This window comes from Chanodichthys erythropterus, chromosome 18 (assembly GCF_024489055.1).
Source record: "Chanodichthys erythropterus isolate Z2021 chromosome 18, ASM2448905v1, whole genome shotgun sequence".
Lineage (NCBI taxonomy): Eukaryota > Metazoa > Chordata > Actinopteri > Cypriniformes > Xenocyprididae > Chanodichthys > Chanodichthys erythropterus.
In genome coordinates, this window is record NC_090238.1 from 21263476 (window position 1) to 21285462 (window position 21987).

The 21987-nt window shown below is 37.5% G+C and overlaps 2 protein-coding genes across 5 annotated transcripts in view; one reads left to right on the forward strand and one right to left on the reverse strand.

Annotated features, from left to right (window-relative positions):
- wdpcp (WD repeat containing planar cell polarity effector) overlaps positions 1–21987 on the reverse strand; it is a 114129-nt gene that overhangs the window by 56516 nt on the left and 35626 nt on the right. For 3 of the 4 annotated variants that reach the window (XM_067368352.1, XM_067368349.1, XM_067368351.1), the window contains exon 1: positions 15965–16237. The exons of the other annotated variant lie outside the window; for it this stretch is intronic. The gene's annotated coding sequence lies outside the window, so the exon portion shown is untranslated. Of the gene's footprint in view, positions 1–15964; positions 16238–21987 lie in introns of those variants that run through there. 4 annotated transcript variants of the gene reach the window in all.
- On the forward strand, positions 17030–21467 carry mdh1ab (malate dehydrogenase 1Ab, NAD (soluble)). Its single transcript, XM_067367216.1, has 9 exons — positions 17030–17133; positions 17718–17816; positions 18024–18120; positions 18962–19137; positions 19248–19370; positions 19472–19648; positions 19891–20004; positions 20566–20655; positions 20810–21467. The coding sequence occupies exons 1-9, from the start codon at positions 17131–17133 to the stop codon at positions 20930–20932; spliced, it is 1002 nt and encodes a 333-aa protein (XP_067223317.1). The 5' UTR covers positions 17030–17130; the 3' UTR covers positions 20933–21467.

The following is a 21987-nucleotide window of genomic DNA, read 5'->3' on the forward strand; positions in this document are numbered from 1 at the left end:
TTATGTAAATAGCCAAAATTACTTGATCTTGACCAGAGATCAAGATTTTTGAAATTCTGCTATAGAAATACAAGCTTAAATTTGCATTTCAAAGTACTGCATAACAGGAATTACCCAGCTGGCTTTTAAGCGGAGATAATTTAGACATTTCCATTAACTGACCTTAGCTCAAAATGCAACACAGCCAGAAAAACCATATGCAAGCAAATAAAAGATCTGAATTAGTCTATATATTCCCATTTCTCTGCTTTCAGCAGTTAAAATCCCACAGCTTCATACAATTTATACACTATCATATCAGTCCACTCATCTATTTCTTTCCTCCACTTTCTCAGGTCCTCATAAAGGGAGAGACAAGTCAAGTGTGACAGACAATATGTGGCTACATCACATAACATGAAGGTGCCATTGAAGAGACACAAGGACAGAGTGGCGCCATGGTGCGCGCACACACACACAGCCTGAGTGTCTTTGAGAGAGGCCTCTATTCACATTCACCAGACAAATAATAGCGACTGACAGGCAAGCAGCTCAAAATGAGGTAAAGCTAATACTATTCATGTGACAAGACATCTACAGTATGTCTGTGTGAGCGCGTGTGTAAGAGGTGTCAATCAGGGCCGTAAATGAAGTTGGGCAGAGTGAGTGACGTGGCCGGGGGGCAGGTCTGTCTGTCTGTCAAATGAGAAGAGAAAGGAATGAACAAGTGTGAAAAACGAGGAGATCCAGACCGGATGAAAAGGAAGAATCTAGTCCAATTGTTGTTAGGGAGCAGGAGAGCGAGGCCATTGAGAGTTCAAGAGTTGAAAAGTTCAGACAGAGGGGAAAAAAGAGAGTTTGAGGCAGAGAAGATCGGCACAAACTTGTACTGGAGTTGCCAGCACTCTCAAACCAGTTAGCAGCATTAATTGAGACTACGCAAGGATTTACCAGCCTTTCTCAAAGAAGAGGTGGATTTAGAGGAGGAGAACTGTGAAGTGGAAAGGAGAGAAAGGAAGAGTGAGAAAGCATGTGTCAGCTTGTTTGGATAGATAGTTTCTGACTCTATGCCATGTATTCTCTTAGAGCTGACCGAGTAAACACACACACATGGGTATTTTCGACGCTTCATAACATTAAGATTAAACCACTGCATTCACATGGACATTAACAATGTCTTTACTACCTTTCTCGACCTCAAAAGGTGCAATGAGGTTGCTGCCTATGTGTGGTTCAGAAACCCTCAGATTTAATCAAAAATATCTTAATTTGTTTTCCAAAGATGAACGAAGGTCTTATGGGTGTGGAAGGACATGAGGGTGAGTAATTAATGACAGAAATGTCATTTTTGGGTGAACTAACCCTTTAATATATAAATAAATATATAAATATATTTATACTAAAAAAAAAGAAACATCCTCTTACTTTCAATTGCTTTTTTTCCAGCAATCATTTTATTGTGTAAATATTTGTATGAACATAAAAAGATTCAACAACTGAGACATAAAATGAACAAGTTTCACAGATATTTGATGAACAGAAATGGAATAATGAGTCCCTGAACAGAGCAGGGGTCAATATCAAAAGTAGCAGTCAGTATCTGGTGTGGCACCAGATGCTTTTAAGTAGCATTTCATGATCATGGACTGAGCCAGATTTGCCAGTTCTTGCTGCGAGATGTTATGTACTCTTCCACAAAGGCATTTTCAAGTTCTCAAACACGTTTGAGGGGACATAATGGTTGCACATGGTTTCGGCACTGCAAGGACGATCAGCTGTCTTTCCTGTCTCCCTGTAGCACTGTCTTTTTTTATTACTCTGGCCACATCTGTAGTCCTCATGCCCCCTCCAGCAGTCACATACAGTGCACAGCATAAATGAGTACACCCCTCTGAACAAATACAAAAGATGTATTTTCTTTATGATCACTAATACAATTCATAGAAAGATGGCAAAACTAAAATGTATTAAACATATACATAATAAAAACTGAGAAATATATGCCATTAATAGTCATAAAATAAGTAAATTAGCCAATTTTGTTTAAATTAAGGATTGCAGAAATGAGTACACCCTAGATTTAATTCAACAAATGTATAATATTATAGTACTTAGTACGCCCTCCATAGTTTTGAATATACTGCTCTGACCCTTCTTGGCACGGAGTGTACAAGTTCATGACAAATTGTCACATCTGTCCTGTTTAACTCCTGGATGATGAGCTCCTTAAATGCCCTGATCTTAAATGGTGAGTGTTGCTCAGCTTGTCTCTACAGAATCCCCCACAGGTGCTCAAGAGTGTTAAGATTGAGAGCAATACATGTCCACAGAAGGTTTTTCACCCTGGGAGAATGCATATCCTCATTGTCATGTTGGAAAAATGCCCAACAACGCAGGGAATGAGGAAAGGGTAACATCTTCTGTTTCAAGTTTGTGTATTAAATTACACAGTGGTGTGGGGATTCATGACAGCATTGATAAAGCACAACTCCCTCACAGCTTCAGCACTCAAACATCCCTATATAAGAGCTTTACTACCACTGAACTTTACTGTGGGAACCAGGCACTTCTCACTGTACTCCTCCTCTAGCAACACCGTAACATTTTGGATGCTGTTAGATCCAAAATGATTGATTTGGTCTCATGATACCAGAGTATTGATTCCCAGAATCTACATTTTGTAAATATGGGCTTTGGAAATGGCTAACTGACTTTATTGTGCTTTGGCAGGTAGTTCCAGTGAGAACAACAACCATGCATGTCATTTTTGCAGGCGGCATCTTACTCTGTGAGATAAATAGTCAGTCTTTTTTTTAATAGCTTTTGCTGGCTCTGAGACACTCGCTTGGTATTTCTCCTGCTCTTTGTCTAGCAAAAAAATCCCTCATCACTGAATGAAAGCTTAAAATGAAGGCCTGATTATTTCAGGGGCCTTGTCACAAGTCCATTGTTTTTGAATTGCTATATTTTCACACTTAAAACAATGATTTGGTAATCCTCTTGTACCACTGTCCTCTTTTGTGCTAAGAAATAAGTCTCCTGACAGTTCTCTCCCAAGTGGTTCCATTGTTGTCATCATGAAGTCTGAGAATGATTCAGTGGGCTATATAACACTTTTAACTGTCAAGAAATTACTTCTCTTTAAATGTTTTGATTCAACACACTTAGCTGTTGATCAAATATTGCCTTAAACTTACACCAGAAAATTTTTATTTCCTTTTATTTAGTAACATTTAGGAGGGTGTACTCATTTTTGCTACACAAAATTTTATCACCATGATAAGAAAATCTTATTTTCCTGAATAATTATGACATGCTTCTTTGGTAATTGATTAAGCAGACTTGCTGGAACATTATATCTCTAAAGAACCCTAACATATCTTCTAAGTAATTGAGTAATTGCTGACTTTCAGAAGTTTCAGAAGGGGTGTACTCATTTATGCTGTGCACTGTATGCCACACGTGAACGTAAACAATTGAGAAAGAAAATGGATGCGTATCACTGTATTGGATCCGTGCATTACATCTTAAAGTGACAACAGCCTAATACACCCACTGTAGTCGGTGTCATTTATGTCAATCAAACAACAAAATAATGTCAGGATAACCAGCTGGAGTGCCCTTGATAGCCATCAGAAGGCACTCCACCCCAGACTGTCATTTTATCAAGGACTACATTACCCATAACTCATTGCCAGGTCTCATCATCCCTGATTGTCTACAGCTGCTTCTCATTACCTTGTTTAACCCAGCTTATATAAACCCTGTTCACTCCGAAATTCATTGCAAAGTCTTGTATGTGTCTACAATGCATTTCTGAGCACGCTGTCTTTTGTTTCTTATGTTCGTGGCTTTGACTTTCTGCACGTTTGCCTGTGTTCCTGTGCCTGTTTGGAATGTTTACCCAGTATTTTGACCTTTGCCTGTTTTTAGACTTCGACTGTGGATTACCCTTTCAATAAACTGCGTTTGGATCCTCAAACTTCACGTCTCTGAGCAGTTTCATAACAAATACAACGAGAAAATCACTTTTGTGGCTTTAACAAAGATTAATTTGATTTAAATTATACAGTGAAAACTGCAGTGTTATTTTACATTTGATTATTCAATTTCTGTACCTGAATACTGTTAGACTTACCTGAAAAAAATACAGCACTATTTATTTCATTTGTATCTGTTCTATTGTATTTATCTAATGCTTGTAATTTGTTTATTGTTTTCTATGCAGATTCACTCCCTTACAAATTCACCTCAATCCTTCTAGAATGATTCATTCTTTCCAAACAGATCAAGTCATCTTCATATCACAATATATATTGCAGAAAGACAAAATATCGCAATCGCGTCAGTTTTTTTTGCAGTCCTAAATTTAATACCCACAACCTTCTATGACTGCAGGTATGGGAATTTAAAGTCGAACGTCCAGGAAGGCTGTCTTACTAAACACTTGGATAAAGACAGCTTTGAGTGAGCTTTGGTTTGAAGTTTTCTATCCCGACAGGCTGGGCGTAATGCGATTCTTGTTAGCATAGCCGTAAACATGGGTGGTAATAACCTGAGTCTAAAACACTCACAAGGAGGTCTAAGTACATCTGTAAACGTCATTAGAGCAAAATGATCAGGAGAAAGAGGGCCACGAAAAGAACAGAAGAGAGAAAAAAGGAGCAATGCCTTTTAAGCAGGTGTTTACCCAGAGACCTGGAGCAGAAAGCCAAACAGTGGGGGCGCGAGGCTGGGTCACACTTCTCTGAGCCGAGGAATTTCTTGTCATTTAAGAAATGGCGGGGATCTTTTTTTGTCTGCATACTCTGGGGTATTTTTCTGTGACTTTCAAACACAGGCCAGAGTTTGTTTGTGAAATAAATTCTGGTGACCAAAGGTGAGTAAACGTCAACATCAACAAAGACCAAAACTGCAAGGAGCCGCTAAACGACGGGGGAGCAGCTCTAGGAGTCTGTCTATCAGTGTCCAGTTTAGTTGTTGGTGAGACAGATGCGAGTGAGACAGGTGTCAGTGTGTCCGTGTCTTTGTTTTTGTTGTTGGATTTACTTTCTTTAATGTCCCTGCCAGCGTTCATCCCCTGACGTTTTGCGGTTTGGCCCTTTGACAAGGATGCATAGAAGGAGAAGACCTCGGAACGTCGCGAGCAGCTGAAAGGTCAGGAGAATGTTCCGGACTTCACAGCAGCTCATTACGGATAGTCTGCAGGATGCTGTCACAAAAAAATGACAACCTGTCAGTCCAGAAAGGCAAACGTTGACATGGTGGCCGCTACACAGCACATGCCTGCCCTTCCTCTTGCTCTCTTTCGCTCACTCTCTTCTTTTCTTCAGGGTGACATCCAGAGCTATCGACCCCGTTTAGACCTTTCAGAGTTATTTCTACATCAGACCACACAGAGGACAAAAATCACATCCCCAGAGATCTTATGGAACAATGTTAAAAAAAAAGAAAAATTGATGTTTCGAAATTGTAAATTAAACAAAGCTTATTTGAATGTTTTACCAAAAAAAAAAAAAAAAAAAAAAACACTATCTAAAGGGTTAGTTCACCCAAAAATGAAATTTCTGTCATTAAGTTCTCACCCTCATGTCATCCCCAACCCTGAAGAGACCTTCGTTCATCTTTGGAACACAAATTAAGATATTTTTGATGAAATCCGAGGGTTTCTTAAGCACACATAGGAAACAACGTCATTGTACCTTTTGAGTTCCAGAAATGTAGTAAAGACATTGTTAAAATAGTCCATGTGACTACAGTGGTTCAACCTTAATGTTATGAAGCGACAAGAATACTTCTTTTGCGCCAAAATAAAAATAACAAATTTATTCAACAATTTCTTCTCTTCTCCTCATACTCTCACTCTTGACGCAGTGAACGAACTGCAGTGCTTCCGTGTTTATGTCCGAACACCGGCTCATTATTGGCCGGCTCCTGCATCAGCATCACTCCTGCTGCTCACGTGTACAGCGTCAGCCAATACTGAGCTGGCATATTATAATATAATATAATATAATATAATATAATATAATATAATATAATATAATATAATATAATATAATATAATATAATATAATATAATATAATATAATATAATATAATATAATATAATATAATATAATTTAATTATGGCTCTGGCTCCAAAGATTATTGAAAAATGTATGATTATTTTTAAACAGGATTTCTAAACTTTTCCTGTATTGGTGAAGCCAATGTTGCTGTATCAGGCTGGTTGAGATTCGTAAAAAAAAAAAAAAAACTCAAAAATTACTCACAATTTGCACAGACTACACTGACAACTGAAGTATTACTTGTAATGAAATGTTATCTTTTTCTCCAGGTGTTTTTGGCAGTCTGGATAAGTCTTGCCCTCTCTCCGACCCCTAAAGCCTTCACCGCTGACAGAGACGAGACACAAAGTTATTTTCAATTTAAAATAAAGGTCGGATTTTCCTTTGTGACCCTTGACTTTTAAGTTTGAGCATCATCATGCGAGTCTGTGAGCGGGTGAGAAGGAACAGAGAGAGCAGGTGGAAAAGGAATGCTGGATTGGACTGGGAATTCTCTGACAACGGGTGGAGCTCCATCTGACAAACAACCAGAGTGATCAGCCATGCGTACACTAAACACCCACCCAAGTGCCCCTCTACAAACACAATGGCTTCGACTTTAACGGGATGCCCAGTTGATATTAAACCCAGCATACACACTCCCTGCTATTCTATCCATGGCTCCTAGATGTTGTATTTGACTGATGATAGTCAACACATACACATGTTTCCCCTCTTCATCTTTATAGGGGAAAAATCCTCAAATATAGGCGGCTGGCCCCAGGTCAGTGGACACAATAGCAGGGAAGTGCATTGCTGTGTCAAGCCCTGGCTTGTCAGATCCTATATCAGCTTTCCCAAACGGGCCCGTGGGGCCGGGACTAGAGCTCAGAGAGTATTTTGCAGCAGTTAAAGTATTAAATATGGTTGTGAGAGATCTCGTATTTCAGACATCACCCTCCCCTGATGAACTAAATGAGGTGGTCCTTACCTATCAGTTGTGTGACTAAGAGCCAGTGCGAGTGACGTGGGCTGAGTCTTACTTGAGAATGTGTTAAGCCTCTGCAGTGTTACAGCATTTTGACAGCCTAAAATGCTCCTGAGACAAGTGTGCCCAAAGAACAGCATTATTACCACATCACCATTTGTTCCCAGGAAAATTATTGACTACAAAAAAATTGTATTCTTATATGTTTGTCTTGATTCTCAGTAAAAATAACTAAGGCCCCGTTTACACTAGTGCGTTTTCGTTTTTAAAACAGCATTTTAAAATGGAAACGATCCTCGTCTACACTGTTTTTTCCATAGTGTTTCAGAAACAATCTCAGTCTACACTACATGACCGAAAACGCGTAGAATGCACATAGAAGCGTGCACCGTTGCCTCTTGTGCATGCAGGTAGCTGCAGTATTAAAAAATTCAGAGTTTAACTGCAGAATGGCTGCTAAAAATTACAACAAAGCCAGCTAAGACTGCAGTTCAGTCTCCATGTTATTGTTTACATGGTAATCAAGGATATGCAGAGTGAACGTGGGCAGCCATGCCATCGTTTTCAAAAGTCTCCAGCCTCATTTACACTAGTGCGTTTTCGTTTTAAAATGCATAACTTTTGCTACGGTTATGCCTGTTGTTTATACTAATCTGGCGTTTTTGACCCTTTGCTGGCTGTGTTGCCATTTTTAACAGCCATTCTGCAGTTAAACTCTGCCACATGCACAAGAGGCAACTGTTTACTCTTGTACGCACATGCCCAGTGTGCATGAACGGTCATGTGATATGCATTTTGGTCGTATAGTGTAGACAGAGATAATTTCTGAAATAATATGGAAACGCCAGTGTAGATGAGGATCGCTTTTTTACTAGTGCAAAGGGGGCCTCCTTTGCCGTTTTGCTCCGGTTAGACTGAAATGCAACCCAACGTTTTCAAACTAAAACAGGCTTTGCAGCGTTTTCAAAAGTCTCCATTTTCAAGGGTCAAAAACACTGGAATAGTGTAAATGACACCGTAGAAAATGTTATGCGTTTTAAAACGAAAACGTACTAGTGTAAACAGGGCCTGAATATCCTTAAAATGAGGTAAATTTCTTTGTATGGTAAGTGACACTTTAAAATAAATAAATTAATTAAAAGGTGCTCTAAGCGATCCTGGGTGGAGAAACTTCCTGTTGATGTTCGAAGTGTTGTCAAACAAAACAGAGGCTAGCTAGAAATATCGAAAATAGAAATATACACTATACTGTTTAAGAATTTCAGTTAAAAATAGAATATTCTTTTGGACACATTTTATACACATTATATTTGTGGCTTGCTGAAAATGTCATGACTATTGTGGTGTAGCTTGCCTTAGACCTTTCAATTCCCATACAGCCAGACACAGTCTATAAAAACACACACAGTACTACATATAAAAAGATGTCAAAACTGTAAAATCAGTAATATACTGTGATGACCAGTGTTGGGGGTAACACATTACTTGAGTTTTCAAGTAACTAGTAAAGTAACGCATTACTTTTTCAATTTACATCAAAATATCCAAGTTACTTTTTCAAATAAGTAAAGCAAGTTACTTTTCCACATTTATTGACTGACAGCTCTCCTGTCCCAATGTTAAGAGAAATAAAAGTGCAGAGGTGTTGTGTGGGCTGTGTAAACATAATTAGGGCCTCAGCACCGATGGTGTGAGAAGCCTATTGTAATTGCTCAGTCAATTATTCTTCTTCTCCAAGATTAATCGCATTTGAAACTGCACACGCCTCAGAAGTGGTGAAAATTTACGTCTGATATGGGTTTCAGAATTAGGCGTGGCAAAATGGCTCGATAGCACCACCTACAAAATTTCAATTAAGCGCCCTTCGCGTTACGTTACACATATATTTATGACATTCGGTGCACAAATGTAACAGCCCAATACCTACAAAAAAGCCCCTGGGTGAAAAATCTGTAAAACCAACAGGAAGTGAGATATTTTGAATTTTCTCTGCAAAATTTTAGCAGTTCTTGCCATTTCCATACATTGTACTTTAACAAACTCCTCCAAGAGCTTTAATCAGATCAACATCATATTTGGTCAGTCTAATCTAATGGCCTTTGCGATGATATATTTTGAAAATCTAGAGTTTTCGCTGAAGGCCGTGTCCCTGGCAGCCTGACAAAGTTCGATGTTTCGCCATGAAACAGGAAGTTGCTGTAACTCGGGCATACAATGTCCGATCTGCCCCAAACTTCATATTTTATTAGAGTCCTGACCTGAAGACATCTACATGCCAATATTCAGTTACAGTCACAGCGCCACCTGTTGGCAACAGGAAGTGTGGCACTTTGAAATGACTGTCATAATTCTCCTGTATTTTCCTCGCTTACATGCATGTCACCCACTGTTTACTGTTTTTCTGATGCCAACGAGTGGTGGTGAGCCTGGGTGTGAGGGCCCTTTCATTGCTGCTTGCAGCTTTAATGGTTATTGTAGTTCTAGACTAAATGTGAACATGCATTTACTCATCTCACTTGCACGAAAACATTCAGTATTCCTCAAAATGAAATGAAGAATTTTCTGCAATCCTGTAATAATTAATATTAAATTACACAAATATACTTTATGTATTTAATCTCAATTTATTAACCAAACCTCTACTGTACAGGTGTGAATTTGCATTTCCGGTTACTGTATCAGCTCACAGCAGGCTCATACTGTGCAGTAATTAACCAACGTTTTGTAGAGAAATGAAAACAGGTCGCACCTCAACAACTGTTTGCACTCGCACACATGCTCCCAAATATATTTTGAGGTCGCACACATTAAAGGGTTCAGTGGTTCTATCTTTATATTATAAAGCGATAATACTTTTTGTGCAGCAAAAAAAACAAAATAACATATGGGCCGATTTCAAAACACTGCTTCATGAAGCTTCTGAGCTTTCTGAATCTTTTGTTTCGAATTAGTGATTTGGATCTCCTATCAAACGGCTAAACTGCTGAAATCACATCATGACTTTGATGCTCCGATTCGTAAAGCTCTGAAGCATTGTTTTGAACTCGGCCCATATAGATATTGTTGAAAAGTCGTAATTTTGTTTTTTTGGTGCACAAAAAGTATTCTTGTTGCTTTATAATATTAAGATAGAACCACTGAACTCACATTAACTTTTTCAAATATGTTTTTAGTACCTTTATGGATCTTGAGAGGTGCAGTAACATTCCTGGCAATGTAGGCCTCACTGAACCATCGGATTTCCTTAACAATATCTTAATTTGTGTTCCAAAGATGAACGAAGGTCTTACGGATGTGGAACAACATGAGGGTGAGTAATAAATGACATTATTTCATTTTTAAGTGAACCCTTTAAATTTAGGGAGCATATGAGACCCAAAATGGTCGCAATTTCGAGCCTTGTAAAAAGTAACTAAATAACGCAATTAGTTCCTTTTTAGGGAGTAATCCAATATTGTAATGCATTACTTTTAAAAGTATTTTCCCCAACACTGGTGAAAACTACATTTTTAGCACTGAAAAATGGAGAACATGACACAAACACAGATCCGAGTCTGAACCGTTTTTAGCTTTTTTTTATCAGACAAATGGCACTGGACCCTCCTCAAACCATTCACACACCTGCATACAGTACATGCGAGCAAGCTTTTTTTTGGAGGACATGACTACCCCGTCATCCAGACAGAAGGCTGTAGTTGGCATGACAACACTATCCCAGCTAACATCTGTATGGAAACTTAGGGCACAGCGACTACAGGCCTAATCCCTACACTAACTGAAAGAGACACAAACAAAAAACAAACCTCAAACTCAGGACCTGGTCCAGGATGCTCACTGCCTCTCTGTTTCTCCATTTCTCACCATTGTGCAAGAGAGTGTGAAGGCCAGGACTGCCTGTCCAGTTTAAGGGATTTGAATTAATGCAACATGTTTTGATTGCTGGACAGCTACAATCGAACACAAAGGCTGACTTGAACAGCACCAGCCTTTGATTCCCAAAGCAATGATTCACTCCTTTAGATGAGTGCAGTGGATGTGTAGGACTCTAAGAAGAGCATTGTTGAAGCAAGCAACAAAATAACAAAAAAGACCAGCCAGAGAACAAACTCAAAGCAATGTTAAAGTGGGTTATGGTTATGAGTGGCCCGTCAGCACACTCCACTGTCACACAGAGAGAACTACAATCTAGGAGATTCATTTAGACTACTGCCAGTACAACACCATTATAAGTTAATGATATTGTATTCTAGGGCAAAACCGATATAAGGCATGTTATTTAACGTACCGATATACACACATACACAAATAACAATTAATATAACAACATTTCATATATAACATTTTGAAATTATTTTTATCATACTTTATCTCTTTATTTTGTCTCATTTTTGTGTAAAAAATATATGTACCTTTATGCTAAGGAAAAGGCAATTTATACGGTCTGTCAAGTTGATGCCAATATCTCGGCCCTTTGATTTCAAAACGGATTTCATGGCATGTTTACCAGACACAGAAGAGGAAAGACAGGGTGATTGACAGATGGAGGGCGGGACTGCTTTATAAGCAGGTGAAGTGTGTGCTTTCACTTTGATCAGAGTGAGTGAGTGTGTGGTTGTGTGTGGTTGTGTGTGGTTGTGTGTGGTTGTGTGTGTGTGTGTGTGTGTGTGTGTGTGTGTGTGTGTGTGTGTGTGTGTGTGTGTGTGTGTGTGTGTGTGTGTGGCTGCCAGGCATGGGAAAGTTTGAGGCTGAAGGAGTGTGTAGTTGACAGGCATGGGGAAGTCTGGGGTTGAAAAAGCATTCACGAGTAAATACTCCTGAGGGCTTTGTTGTTTGAAGCTAAATCAAAGAGCACTTAGAATGATCACGAGCCAGGAGAACCCAGCTGTACATTTGTGAAACAATGTGACAACTTGAAATGTGGCTGTCTTAAAACCCCTAAAGGAGGAGAAACTAAACACTCGCTCAATTACTTCCAGTCAGGTTTCAAGGGGCTGGAACTAAATGTAGTGATTTTAAAAAGAGTTTTAAAATCCAAATGAGCACAATTAAAATAGAACAATTCAGTGATTTGTGGGACATAAAGGTTTAAACTCTTTTAGGTGATCTTTTTTATTATTTGGTTGCATTTATGTTTGTTATAAGAATTACACAACAAAACTAGTGCTACACTGACACCTGTTGTTCATAAAGCAGAACTGCAGTTCAAACTTCGGGCATTAGAAAAATAATCGAAGATTATGCTAAGAAATAAGTTCAGCGATGGACATCAGAGTTCTCACGTAACCCCACTGAGAGACAGCACAATTATCAAGATGGTTTTTGCTAACAGATAATGGAAGAGAGATAACAGTTGTCTGGTTAGGGGTTTTGGTGAGTCACCGGCAGACAGTCCCAGATCACCAACAGATACAACTGCCTTTGAATAAAGCAGTTCATTGTGATATAGAGGGAATAAAAAAATATTTAGACTCACAAAATAAGGGTATGTGAATCTTAATCCAGTCAACATGGATTATAAAACGTCCATGTACACATAATACTTGGCACTTTTATAGTGCTATGGTGCCAATTCTGTCATTTCTACCATGGGTGAATACCAATGGTTTCAGTTAAAAAGACAAACAAACAAAAGAACCCATGTCTAAAGAGGAATTATACCACCATACAATAAAATGACATGTTATGACCTCGCTGAAATCAACTGTATGGGGTAAAAATGCCACTGAAATTGAAAAAAAAAAAAAGAAAAAAAAAAAGCCCCAGATATTGAAAACGTGTGGCCAAAAAATGTTCTTTCATCTTTTATGTACACTAAATGTTTGAGATCAATATTTGTTTTTTAAAGAAGTCTCTTATGTTCACCAAGGCTGCATATAATATAGTCCAAACAGCAATATTGTGAAATATTATTATAATTTAAAATAAGCATTTTCTGTTGGAATCTATTTTAAAATGTAATTTATTCCTGTAATGACAAAGCTGAATTTTCAGCATCATTACTCCAGTCTTCAGTGTGACATGATCCTTCTAAAATCATTCTAATATGTGGATATCTGCTCAAGAAATATGTTTTTTATTATTATCAATGTTGAAAACAGTTGTGCTGCTTTTATTTGTGTGGAAACAGTGATACTTTTCAGGTTTCTTTGATGAATAGAAAAGATCAGCCTTTATTTGAAATTGATCTATTTAAAGCCTTTCTGAATAAAAGTATACATTTCTTTCAGGAAGAAGTCTTACTTTTATACATTTTATATATTCAGCTAATTTCTGACTCAGGTATGAATATTATATATAAACACGTACTGCTTCAAAAACAATCAGATATTTCTTACTTCACTGTTCAAAAAGTTATGTAGATGGTCTGACCTCAGGTCATATTAAGAAAGAGTTTAAGAGGTCAAAAACTCTTCATTTTCACACTCTCTGCACCTAAACCCACAATATCTTTCCTCTTTCACCTTTCTCATAGCTCACTCAGGCACCAAAGTGATAACACGTCCCACAGTGCACCTCTTTTTAGTTATAGTTTGATGAGGTCAAAGAGTGCAGATGTTCTTGGATACCAGGTATTGTTTTGATTTTCCCTTTATGCACAGACCATGAATATCCTGTTCATACCACCAGGTACAATGTGAGCATTAGACACAATAACAAACATGCCCACTGACATGACACGAACAATGCAGGTCCACAAAATCTGTGAAAAACAGCGCAGTTAAAAAAACAACAACAACAAATGCCAGAAACCAGCTAAAGTCGCTAGAGCGTGAGTTGATAGAGGTGCACTGAATCAGGGACAGCATCTGAAACATGACAGCTGAGATATCAGCCTGAAATCAGTCAACGTATTATTTATTTCAACTAAGAGTACTGAAAAACTTTCAGCTCAGTAAATCTTACAGATTGAAAAATGAATAAAAAGAGCATCTCACAAATGCTTGATAATAATTAGTGCTTCATACAAATAAAAATGTGTGGTGCAGTCGACCAGACATAAATTTCGCTTCATCAGTTATTAATGATTTCATTTGACTGATTTCAATTTCATTTTCAATCGTTTGACATGGAGAGAGTTGACTAACGTCAAGAACAGATTAAGGTCTTAAAAAGAGGGCTTGTTGAAGCAGGCCTGGATTATTCTAGAATTTCAGTCTTCACCGAGTGCAATCTGATACTGCACCACTAAAATATTTCAAAACTGTATTTGCTAGTGTGACAATCCTGTCATGGTTAGGAACAAAGCGGTTATGTGATTTAAAGGTTAAAAGTGATCTGATACACAGATAGCTGGATGTTACAATAGTTTGTATAAAAAAAAAAATAAAATAAAAAGAGCCCAAAACTCATGCATTACAAAAAAATATGATTTCACAGAACAGTCTTGAACACAGAAGATAAATCCATCTTTAAATACTGTCAGCCTATTATAAAGTATTGAATTATTTATATAAATTGTATAGTCTAAAATCAATTAATAATATTGTTTAATTATTAATAAATATTAACTAATTATTACATTTTATTAAGCACCAATACAGTATCTTTTTCCAATTAGCATAATTCAAAATTTAAGTAGTTAAATTAAACTTTCTTACTGTAGTATTTATTTTAATATAAAAATATGCATTATATAGTATTGTATAAGCGTGACACACTTGACACTTTTACAGAAAACTGAAGGTGTTACAAACAACAGTCTCACAAAACATAGTGTGAATGAAAAAGCCTGAGGGAGAGAGAAAGAAAGACAAGAAGGTAGGCAGGCTCAGATATTTTCAAAAACGTCTTGTATAAAATATTCTGAATATTCCAAATATAATTAAGTTCATAAAACTACATCGACTGATCCAACAGCAACTGTTTAAAAGGATTCAAAATCACTCATAAACTGTTTTGGAGAAGAGTGTTTGGTGTTTTTCTGTGTGTGGACGTCACATAAAGAAGAAGCAACATTATCCTGTGCTCCTTTGTCAGGCAGTTTGTAATGAGCCTGTAATTAGTTCATGTAAAATGCAGCAAGGAGATCATCTATCTCACCCAGAGCATGGGTCCTTACAGCACTGAAATGATACAGAGGCCCTATATCACCCTCTCAATATAAGAGGGAGCGAAGGACATCTATCATGTGTGATGACATGGCTGCTCTCGGCTGTATTTTCAGATAGTTTGTTTGTTTGTTTGTTTATTAAGTTTTTACGCCATGTTAGCATCATGGCTATTTACATGGCAAAAAAAGGTCAATATCATCCATAAAATTTACATTATATAAAGCATTTGTATTTTCAGACAGAACAAAGATAGTAGTAAAAATGACTTTGTTAGTACAAGAGTTAATTACTATAATAAACTATCTGACAATTCTCTTTACTAACTGAAAATATTTTTCAGAATGGGAAAATATGGTTTAATAACTAACTCCTGCATCCCAAAACAGGTTTGAGTCATTTCCATAAAATTGTAAATGGGGATATAAGATACAACCTAATTTTGATAGTTTCTGACATTCCTTTGATGTCATGTTTATGTCACTGCCTTTGTCACATTCTCAAACTATCAGATATTAAAATACTGGTAGGATTTATCGGTTACATAGATTACGAGTAATAATACTCTGTAGCCTAATTTATAAATTACGCAAACCAAATGTCCACTAATAATATTTTCCACACTCTCAACAAACCCACCAGCACAGAAGTCAGTGCAAGCCGATAGCAGTGAACCTTGACTGGTCAGCTGAACCTAAATAATACTCAAATATCTGACTGCTGCAAATGTTTTCGGTTTTTCAGGTGATACGAAAAAGAAAAAAAGTTACTAACGTTACACACCCATTGTTTTGCACTATACAACACCTTCCACAATCATTTAATATACACATTCACATTCACACATGCACTTTAAATACTTCAGTTGACAGGTTGCTCTGACTCATTCCTGGACTTACCGATTAGTTCCCAAATAATCTGTTGATCTCAACTTGACTGAACTGATGCAGCAGTTGCTGTGGTTTTGTTGCCAGACGACAGCAAATGAATAACGTACCTTCAGGAGGAAATGCTGGCAAAAATTTTATTGTTGCCGTTAAACGCGGTCTCCTTCAGTTGTGTAACTTTTAAACATTTTCACACGATATTTTACGTTCAAGTATCACATGTTCATGATTTCAGGAGTGTCTAAGCAACGGACGCAACTTAACTCTCCATCACTGTTTACTTTTCCCCCGCGTTGTTTTCCAAACATTACGGTAAACTTGAATATCTTCCGGGTTGTTCCTGTAGTCAAAATGAATTGATATCCGTAGTACCATTTATATGAGTTCACAAACCCGACCAATTCTTTACATATTTAGTTTTTTTTTTTTTTTTTTTTTTTTTTTAGGAATGTTTTGGTTATTTTACATTACTTCTTTATTGCCCAATTACACTTACATATATATTTAAACTACGAAACCTTAAACCATTAGCGCCTTCATTTCGCATAAACTGCTTTATTATGTTATTTTATGAGTAAATTATGTTTTATTACATACAATAATCTTACTACCAGTTATGCCCCAGCAAATTGTTCTTGAGAGTCGGATCTTTTTCAATGTATCAGTCAACGATTTGTTCATGAATCGAACTAAATTGGTCCGAGCAGCTGAAAATGTGATTCTTTGAACTTTGTCAACTTTAATATTAATCAATTAGCAGAAATGCTATATATACAACATCCTGAAAATATGATAGATAGTATTTATTTGAATAAGTTTTATCACTGGTTATTGTAAATGTAAATATGTTTAAGTTAAAAGGACTATTTATGACCTGAGTAATGAAACTGCAAACAAACTACAGTTTTTGAAACGAACTGTTTGAAAGAACCGATTCTCTCTGATAAGTCGTACGTCCGACTCAATGCAAAAGGGGTCCGTTCCTGTAAGTTTCTTATAGGAACTGTAGTCTTTATTTCAACAAAATGAACGGCTGTACGGCCACATAAAACTACATTCCCCAGAAGACACCTGAAACGCAGGTGCAGCGACAACTGTTGCCTCGTGATAGAAATAGGGGTGACCTCCGCAGTCACTGGACTAGTAGGAGAGCCGCTGTCATTCTAAACCAGCTAAAAATGGTGAGAAAAAAATAACATTCCAACTTACATTTATATGAAATTGTGCAGTTTACTGACAATATATGATCATGTTAGCGGAAAGTGACGAAAGACTTCAAAGTTTTACTTTGAGAATTATAGCTGAACCTAAACTTTTGCAGTTATCGACTAGATAATGTACTGATCGGAAGACTTGGATAATGTTGATTACACTTGTTAGAATATAACAGTCAAACACTTTTGTTTGCATGTGATTATTCCTTATATCAAACAGTTAAATGCATTTTGAGGTGTATTAACCCTAGATTCTCTGCACAAGTCGTGGGTTAGTGATTCTGAATATAATACAGATACATTCATTGCAACAAATGAAAGTTTCTGTAGAATTGTCAAACTGTGAAAGTGAGTTCATTGAGGAAATGTATAAATGTCTCCCAGTTTAAAAATATCCCACACAGCACGTCATTATGTCAGAGTTTGCCAGGACTATTTATATGTGAGCCTCCTGAGCTTCTCTGTCCTGAGTGGTTGATTAATATCACTGTCATTTTCTATGCTACCATACATCTATTGTTTATAATTCTGTCTCTCTTGTTTTGCTGTAGGCTGAGCCTATCAGAGTCCTGGTGACTGGCGCTGCAGGGCAGATCGCATACTCTCTGCTATACAGCATCGCAAAGGGAGATGTCTTCGGTAAAGATCAGGTAAAGGCAGGATTTGGCTTATGCAATGTCCCATCACATCCAATTAAAGGATGTTGTATCATTCAGCGTGCTGTTTGACTAATTCCAGGAATAAGCACCATATATGTCTTTGACAGCCAACATCTGATGAGATTATTACATAGGTGCAGGTCAAAACTATATTGTGACAGTTATGCAACTAACATTCACTTTCCCTCTCTCTTTCAGCCCCTCGTTTTGGTTCTGTTGGACATCACTCCCATGTTGCCTGTGCTAGAGGGTGTTGTTATGGAGCTGCAGGACTGTGCCCTCCCACTTCTGAGAGGTACACTCACACAGAATGGACTGTCATGAGGCCCTGCGTTCTATAGTCTTTGTGCCAGTCATGCAGTCTTAAAGGCCTGTGTTTTCACTGCACAAATGACAAGAGCGCCGAACAATCTGATTGGCTGCATGTATGATCCCTATCTGAAAAGGCAGTGGTTCCCATCAGAGGATGGTATGGGAAGGTTGACAGTATGTGATCTGTCAAGTGTATGGAACAAAATAAACAACCAGCCTGGATGGGCGAAACCAAATTATGCCATTGGTCACATTTTTAAATGAAACATTTCAGTGGCTTTATGTGTATATATAAACAATATATTTTGCATTTTGACGGTACATTCATAACAATCACCTTTACCCAACTTTTTTATAAAAAAAAAAAAAAAAAAAAAAAAATATTATATATATATATATATATATATATATAATAAATACATGACGGTTCAACAATTATTACTATGATTTATACTTATTGTAAATAATACTTAATTATAATAAATAACTTAAATAATTATAATTATTATTATTATTTCACAAATTCACATTTAATGAAAATGGGAGATTTTTTTATTTTGTGTTAATAAGAATTAGGCCAATTGTATATAAGTAGTATTTAACCAAAACCATTTTTTTCTGTTTATATCAGAGTCTGAAATAAGTTATAATAATACAAATAAATAAAATTAACCTTTTTACAACAATAAAAGCTGACTCTTTTTACATTTTTAATACTGAGGTCTTTCACGTTTTTGAAAAGAATGTCTTGACTCCCTGCGTGTTGTTTTTTTTTTGTACCCTCCATCTACTCTATTACTACTGTCTGTCCCTTTTTGCTTCAGAGGTCATCCCCACCGATAAAGAGGACGTTGCATTCAAAGATTTGGATGCTGCCATCCTGGTGGGCTCCATGCCAAGGAGAGAGGGCATGGAGAGAAAGGACCTACTGAAGGCCAACGTTGCCATCTTTAAGTCTCAGGGGGAAGCACTAGACAAGTATGCAAAGAAAACAGTCAAGGTAAATAACAGGCCGATGACCGTGACCTAATTAAGAGCTTGCCCAGTTGGCACAATTAAGGTTCAGCAAATATGAAGGCAGTATTTTGACCCTTATGTTTTAATATACAGGTTCTAGTTGTTGGTAACCCAGCCAACACTAACTGTCTGATTGCAGCCAAATCTGCCCCGTCCATCCCCAAAGAGAATTTCTCCTGTCTGACACGCCTGGATCACAACAGGGCTTGCTCTCAGGTAAAACACCCCCTTGATGGTCCACAGTAATGAAGCACAATTCAAAAGAGGTGAAATGGTTCAATTTATGCCCAAGTTTTACTACACAATATGTCCTCTAGGTGGCAATGCGTTGCGGCATTTCAGCAAACGGTGTGAAGAATGTGATCATCTGGGGAAATCATTCCTCTACGCAGTACCCTGACGTCCACCACTGCAAGGTGATTGTGCAGGGGAAGGACGTGGCTGCCTTCGATGCAGTGAAGGACGATGCCTGGCTGAAGGGAGAATTCATTTCTGTAAGTGTTGTCTGCTATGACTTCCTCCTTCTGTAGAGGTCACTGTTGGACTATTTCCATACTTACTTTACTGAGTAAGTAAGAATATTACAGTATGTTTATCAGGATTCATGTGTATGGAATTTAGTAATAGGAGTTTAAGTAGGTCCATTGTAGCAACACTCAGTTTGCACATGACTACTGATTGGAGTGATCTGATGAGAATCTTTCTATTGTTATTCCACTCTTCCTCTGTTTCACAGACAGTGCAGCAGCGTGGTGCTGCAGTCATTAAGGCCAGGAAGCTCTCCAGTGCCATGTCAGCCGCCAAGGCCATCTGTGACCACATGAGAGACATCTGGACAGGCACTACTGAGGTCAACTTTTTTTTTTCTTTTTTTTTGTAGGGCCCTGGCCCCTTAGTTGAGAATTACTGCTGTAGGTGTTTTATTACATCTATGAAGTAATCTCTCTTATGATTTCTACTCTAAAATCATGTTTACCAGCAATTTTGGACAAAAGAAGGCTCAAAGTCAGCCTAATAAACAGGGAATACAAAAGGGGAAAAACAAGACCTAAACTTCTGTTAAAAAAGTCAGCCTATTGAAATGTCCTGAAGACACATGATTCCGCTCTATGGAGCTAAAAAGCCAAGCAATATGAAATGGAAATGTACAAGGACTATGTAATAATAATATATGCTCATTAGTCTTTTTTCTACTCCCACACAAAAACAATAGGGGTTACATTAAGTATTTAATTGTCTATAAGTAATTTCATCTTCAATATGATGATTGCATAATATGATGGTGTCAGACTGAAATGTGTTCTCTGCTTATTGTGTGATATTGCACACAAAACAACTTTTATTTGGACTATGCTATACATTTTTATAGGGAGGCCAGTTGTTCTGAACTGTTTTTGTGTTTGTTTTATAGGGCGAGTTCATCTCTATGGGTGTCTATTCTAGTGGAAACTCTTATGGAGTACCTGAGGACCTAATTTACTCATTCCCTGTTTCAATCAAGGTTTGTCCTGAAACTTTACTAAAATCTATGCCTGAAATCTATTCTTTAATCTCCACTCCGAATCCTGAGATCAAATTCATATTCACATCCGTTCATCATACTAGGAAAGTAGGCTTTTTAGCCACCATTGCAACAATTCTCTTTTTTTCTTCAGGACAAGACCTGGAAGATTGTTGATGGGCTGGCCATCAATGACTTCTCAAGAGCCAAGATGGATGCAACAGCAGCTGAATTAGTGGAGGAAAGAGACACCGCTGTCTCTTTCCTGGGTGTTTGACTAGAAACCCAGCCATCTACAGCACTCTTAGATGACCAGAAAACTCCAGAAGCACGTTTGTAAAACACTCCAGAAAATCTTTGTTGTCTTCCCCCGAAACTGTTACATAAATTCTAGAACTTTATGTACTTGAAATCCCATTTCCTCATTTTTCAGCTGGATTTTGGCTGAATCCAGCCATGTTGTTTACCAGGCACTTTGGTTGTTTCCCTTCCTGTTTTTGGTCTTCCATTTGAGCACTTTTGTCATGTAAGCAGAAATGGTAGTCTAAAACAAGATTATTTGTAGACTGCCCTTTAAAATCCAGAGCTGCATAAAGCAAGACCAAAGCCTGGAAAAGACTCGGACTACATAAATTAGGTCTTTCTTTGTCATTATCCAGCCTTTACTGAAATTTCAACTGTTACATGTCTGGCAGGTGTTTGTCAGAAATAAACAAGGAATGTTTAATGTGTTAAAGTGCTTTGGCAGTGCGGTTACTGTAACAGATGTTTGTATGTAGAAACCAGCAATAAAACCCACACATTAAAATGCAGACTTTCCCTCATTTTTAAAAGACATAAATTAATCTTTTGCACATTGCCACTTACACTGAATTGGTGTTTTTAATGTGTTATATTACGATAGAGGATAGATGTGATATATTATGATAGAGGATAGAATTGTACTTGTTCTCTGACACATTACATTCACTGTATGAAAGGAGAGTTAAACGTTCTTGTCCTGCAAGGTCATTGGTGTGAGGTTGCAGACGTGGCTTTTTCGACTGTGTTGCCAAATCACGTTAAAATAATCCCACAATTTGCTATGTCTTTTCAATAATTGATAATTAAGGCAGGTGATTTTATACTGTATAAGGAGAACAAGCACTAGAAACCCAAAACGCGACTGTATTCCACGGATAAGTTAAAAAAAAAAAACGAAACCACAACAGCTCATATTTATTTAATTTATTAGAGTCGCTTTTAGTATGTGGATATGGCAACACTGAAGTCAGCCAATGAGATGCGCCGCTCTGACATGCAGCGAGTTTACATTTCCCCCTTTGGAATTAA